Here is a 6,000-nt window from a genome sequence, read left to right on the forward strand (position 1 = left end):
GCAGGCCAAACCAAAACCAAAGCACTAAACTATGGGCTAAACTTCCAAAGAGTTGAAGAGTTTTGCAATATTTTGCATGTTTTGTAAAAAAAATAAAAGTTATATCCTCTTGTTGAAAAACAAAGATGTGAATAAAGCCTTTATATTAATTTAGCCTTTATTTTAAGCCTATGATTATATGCTAATAGTCCTGTTTGTGACTGTTACTGCCTTTAGTGACAGTCATGAATGTTAGAACCATTATCAATACAACAATATCAACTGGTCCTTTAAAGAAACTCATTAACTGATGGGAATATATTCTATTTTGCAGGGTCTATTTTTACTAACAAGCCCTTAAAGGCCATCACAAACAGCAACCTGATCCATCTTCTGGTTGAAGCAAGAGATGGAGGAGATCCTGTGCACTCCACCGTTACCTCCATAGACGTGCTGATTTTGGACACCAACGACCACGAACCTTCGTTTTACCAGGACATATACACACTCACCGTCCCGGAGGACACGCCTATAGACACTACCCTGCTGACTCTTTCTGCAGAGGACCAAGACTGGAGCCCTGAAAATACCTATTTGGACTATACCATCACCGGGGGAAATGAGGAGAAAAGATTCTGTCTGGAAGTAAAAATGGTTCAGATTGAGAATCAGATTAAAAATGTTGGAAAGCTTGTTCTTTGCAACGCTTTAGACCGTGAAACTACTGAGAGCTATGCATTAACAGTGAGCGTTTCTGATCGAGGAATGCCTCCACTGAACAGCTCTACCGTCGTCATGGTGACTGTAACAGACTGCAATGACAATGTCCCTGTGTTTTCCAGCACAGAGTACCATGCACAAGTAAGTGAAAACAGCCAGTTAGGTACCAAACTGGTCCAGGTCAGTGCCCACGATCCCGACCTCGGAACCAATGGCCTGGTGCGGTATGATATAATTTCTGGGAACAGTAAAGGTCACCTTAAGCTTGATCCTCAGTCTGGCCTCTTAGTAGTCAACAACTCTCTCGACTATGAAAAAGACTCGAAATACATCCTCACCATCAGAGCATCGGATGGTGGCAAATCATCTGAAAACCATAAAGTGGCATTTACGATTGTCTTCATCACGGTGTTGGATGAGAATGACAATACCCCATATTTCATGTTTCCTACAGTTAACTGTTCTGTGCTGGAGAACCTCCCTGCATTTACCCATGTATGTTCTGTTCACGCTGTTGACAATGACTTAGGCCCTTATGGGCAGCTCACCTACTCTGTTATGTCCTCCTGCTTCATGAACTATGGCAGCGGTAACCCAGAGAGGAAGGAGGCCTTTGCTATCGATCCCCTGACAGGCGACATTCACACCAGACAAACCTTTGACTACGAACGAGAAAGTGAGTACTGTTTTATAGTGGAAGCCAGAGATAAAGGTGACAAAGCTGCTACAGTGAGAGTCCAAGTAAATATCAAGGGAGTGGATGAATTTAGTCCGGTCTTTACCCAGAAGCAGTATCACTTTCTGTTGCCAGAAAACGTCAAGCCTGGTGATACGGTCGGTTACGTGATGGCAATGGACCATGATGGAGGTGTGGACGGGGTGGTGGAGTACTCACTTGTGAATTCATCACCTTTTTTCTCCATTAACAGAACAATTGGGGCTATCTTTGTCTCTGGTCCTGTGTATCATAGGGCAGGCAGCCAGGACATGGTAGAACTGGTTGTTTCTGCAGCTAGTCCCAGATTAGGCTCCAGGACTACAACCTGCCTGGTTTTTGTCAATATCTCTAGTTCAGCTGAAGCACTAACTGGAGTCCCCCTGGATACTCATATGCTCAGTTTGACTGTTTCATTAATCATGTTTCTCTTTCTGCTTATCATTTTTGTGAGCTTGGTTCTCAGATGTAAGCTCAAAGATGCAGCCATCAGAAAGGCTGCTGCCATTGCTACACACTTGAGCCATGGCACAAGCTCGCTCACGAGACATAATAACCAAACACAAAGTTCCATGTCTTTGCATGACATTACACGCCCAAGCATCATGGTGACTAAAATGGACATCTCAAACCCATATAATCCATCAGACTCGAGCGGGCGAGGTTCAGCGGAAGGCGAGACAGCTGAGGACCAGGAGATCAAGTGGATCAACGAATACCCCTGCCGTAAAAGAAACGAATCTGCCCAGAAGTCCACAGAGATCCCAGACTCTGCCTTACTAGGAGATAATATCTCATGCAGTTCTATCGATGTAGGACCAGAGCACATCTTATCAGTCAATAAATGTTTAGTCTCAGGGATAGCCAGCACAGAAAGTCTCCACCACTTCAAAGAGGAAGGAGGAGGTGAGGGACTACTTCCTGGAATACTCAGGATGAGAGATTTAAAGGAGAACATGGGGATAAAAGGGTTCGTCCCCCTTTCTGAAGCCCAGGCTTCTGCAGATTCTCTCTCCTCACTGGTGTTTCTAGACGAGGAGTTGCAAGGTAGCTACTGCTGGGACTACCTTTTGGACTGGGAACCCCGTTTCCAGACTCTAGCCTCCGTATTTACTGATATTGGGATGCTCCCTGATGAGGAACTTCAAGGTGGCCGTGAGGACTTAGCAGCAGAATCGAGTTGTCTCATGTACCCACCACCTCTTATAACAGGGGTAGCACAGCCGGGCATAAGGACCGTTCCTCCACGAAAGCCGGGGCGTGTGCCAAGCATCGCCAGACGACCCTCTTACCGGAAATATGCTTATTCCCCCTTAGCCAGGAACACTGGACTTACCCCTTCAGCTATGACACCTAATTTCTCCCCATCACTGTCTTCACTCACTATAAGGACCCCCAGTGCCTCACCAGTTGTCTCAGACACTGGAGTTGGGGGGATCAGACTAGAATCAGGACCCCTCACTGCTAGCCTTTTAGAGGCAGAAATACAGGTATAGCCAAAAATTTTAAGTGACATCACTTTCATTTACGATTCACCTTTTGAAGTTTTTTTAGGAGACACTGCACAGTTTGGTTGTGATTTTGCTGATATTCAGATATATTCCTGGTATCATTTCCATAATAGCCCCATTGTCCACTTGTAGGGTTTTAAAGGGTGATACAGTAATACAACACAATAATATCCTATTGAAGTTATTGTAGTGGTTTGCATTCCGGGCGAAATCGTAACTCACTTCAGTAAAAATACTAAATTAATATCTGGAAAACTCGGACTGAAACCTGTCTTGCATTATATTCTTGTTATGTACATGTCTGAAAAAGAGCAGATGTTCTACTCAGCAATTAATTACCGAATGTTTTATTGTAAACATGTATATGAGCAGAAAATGAAACACTTTGTTATTGCAGTTGGTTGCAGCTTCTAAATGGAAACCTTTTCATGGTTGATTTAACTTTAATAACGAAAGAAAGGCAATATTTTTCTGCGGTTAGCTATGTTAGCTGCTTCCTGGAATAATAAAAAATGGTATTTTGAATCCAGGCCTTTTTGCCTCCCCTTTTCATATAATCTCTCAATAAATCCCAGTGAGAAACAGAATACATTTTATTCCTTCAATTTAATACTTCAATACTTTTGAAGCTAAAAGAAAGGCTGGGTTAGTGCAGCTATCTCTCAAAACCAAAATACAGTTCAGGAATTCCTCACTGGTACGAAGTTTGTACAGATTATACCGTTTCTGCTTCTCTATTCATGAACCAGCTCATGTCATTTTCTCATGATATATATTCATGATTGTTTCTGTGTGCTGTCTGTAAACTTTGGCCACCCTGTTAATAAACAGCACTTTAGGTATAATTTTCAGAGAAATGTATAATCTAAATATTAAAACATTTGTAAGTAAATAATTTGTAATAAAAAAGTTTCTCTTGGGTTTTTTTTTTGTCATATTGTGCTTCCGAGTTTCTTTTGGGTAATTTGATTTGCATGTGTACGTATTTCCTCATTACACAGTGATAAAAATATTTTTTTGTCACTGTAACTGAGAATCAGTGACATGAACCACTAATAAAGACAGGATTCTTGTGGTGGGGCAATAATAAAACAGCTCTTTAAAGGCATTTTTGCAACAAATACATTAAACTTTTATGATGTGTTTTCCCAGGATATTGCATTTTACGCTTCAGATGGTTTTCTTTTCATGAATCTGGTCTTTCACATGGTCAGCTTCAATATTTTGCATCTGAACAGCAACAAGAGGTTAAATTCTTTGATAATACTTTACATAAGAAAAATGGGATAAAGGTTTTCAAACTATGTAAACACTTGTGGTGGTGTGCAGCGCTATCACAGATTCTGTTCTTATTCTTCACTTTTAGGATCCTGATGTAAACATTTACATCCTGTATAGATGCTTTTTATAGACCAACACTATGTGTACACTCTCGAACCACTTTGTTAGGTACACCTGTTAAACTGTTTTTTAATGCAAATATGTGTCTATCAGCCAATCAAAGGGCAGCAAATCAGTCCATTTAGGCACGTAGACATGGTCAAGATGACCTGCTAAAGTTCAAACTGAGCATCAGAAGGATGATTGGAGTTACTTTGCCAGTCCTTTAGTATTTCAATTGTCCACACAACCATTTCCAGGGTTTACAAATATATAACCGCAGCAAATCTTTGCCTGGTAATTAAACCTCAAAACATCAGAGTCTGGCTCTTCTAATGTGAACATTAATTCAGGTTATGAAACAAATTGATTAAAATAGAGGAAAGCCAATATCATCACTAGTATATTTCAACCTAATACTTACCGATGGATTATAACCTTAATAATGAGTTATTGTTGTTATGTTTCCCCTTTTATTTCAAGTTTTAGAGACCTCACATCTCTCCTGTCTTGTTTAAATGATCTGAAAGTGGTTCAACGTGGCTCCACTTGGTCTGCTGTTAATCCAAGTGTGCTGCCTTTGGGCAACATATGAGCCGAGGAAGCAGAAGAGCTAAAGTCTTTATCAGATAGTTTCACAGAAGATAATAAACAGTCGAGCCTTGAACTATACTGGCCAAGTGAGAGATGTATAAGTATTTATTGACTTAGCCAGCTTCTCTACTGCACATCGCAGGGCTTTGACAAGCTTTTCACTCTTCTGTATTTGTGATTTCAGTGGGTCTCTGGCCTCAGGACCACAGTGATGAAAGATATCTCTAACTATATCAGGTGATCTGGCAAAGCAAGCTTGTGTGTCTCAGCACATAGCTCAGCAGTCCCTGCACCAATGTTAAGAGTTATTCAGTGGATCTTTATAAAACGCTGCCCATCACTCAGGCAGTCAGGTATGAGTACGTTTACAAAGAAGGGTCAAGAAGTCTCAACCACACTAAGATGTTTCAGTACTTACACGAAAGAAAGAGAGGTTTGTGAATAATGTTGAACACATGCTTGAGAAATGTTAACGTCATATTAGGCTGGCTTAAATCATCAGCATGACCAGATTGTTCAGATTGTTTATCCACCGTGTGCTAAAATATTACATAAATGTTTATGTGGACACAGGGGGACCACATCCCAACAAAGTAAATGTGAGGCACATAGACTATGACTGTGTGTTACAATGCGGGGTGTCCTGCTGAAAAGGTGGTCTAAAAAATCAGAAATATCTCACAAACTGCAGGCTAGAAGTTTGGCGTCCAGCATGTGAAAGACAAATCTACTTGGTTTAACTCGCTCGCTAAAGCATTCCAATAAGCATACGCCAAAGTCTATTTTTATCATGTTATCTGCTATTATTGTTATCTAGCGTCTGTGCGGTCTGGCAACACTCTTTGAGTTTCAGCAGGCTTACGTCACTACGACTCTTTTTGAGCATCACATTTTTTGTGATACTTGGGTAAACTGGTCCTTATGCAGCACGTTTCTATTTTATCTGCGCACTTAAGGCACTTTAGACAACTCGCCTCATTCCCACATTCATACAAGCATTTTTTTTTCTATGTAAGTGCTTTCTATCTAACGATGGATTTGTTAGGAGAGAGCAACTTGGGGTTAGTATCTTTCCCAAGGATTTTTGGCATGTCCCGCTCT

General features: G+C 41.0%; 1 protein-coding gene across 1 annotated transcript in view; it reads left to right on the forward strand.

The window, feature by feature from the left end:
- Positions 1–3,845, forward strand: part of dchs2 (dachsous cadherin-related 2) — a 31,725-nt gene extending 27,880 nt beyond the window's left edge. Inside the window, exon 20 of the mRNA XM_084931773.1 lies at positions 314–3,845. Within this exon, the coding sequence (XP_084787899.1) occupies positions 314–2,910 (2,597 nt within the window). The 3' untranslated portion in view covers positions 2,911–3,845. The remainder of the gene's footprint in view (positions 1–313) is intronic.
- Positions 3,846–6,000: the final 2,155 nt, after the last annotated feature.

This window comes from Perissodus microlepis, chromosome 6, assembly GCF_051167445.1.
Source record: "Perissodus microlepis isolate ML-2025 ecotype Zambia chromosome 6, ASM5116744v1, whole genome shotgun sequence".
Taxonomy (NCBI): domain Eukaryota; kingdom Metazoa; phylum Chordata; class Actinopteri; order Cichliformes; family Cichlidae; genus Perissodus; species Perissodus microlepis.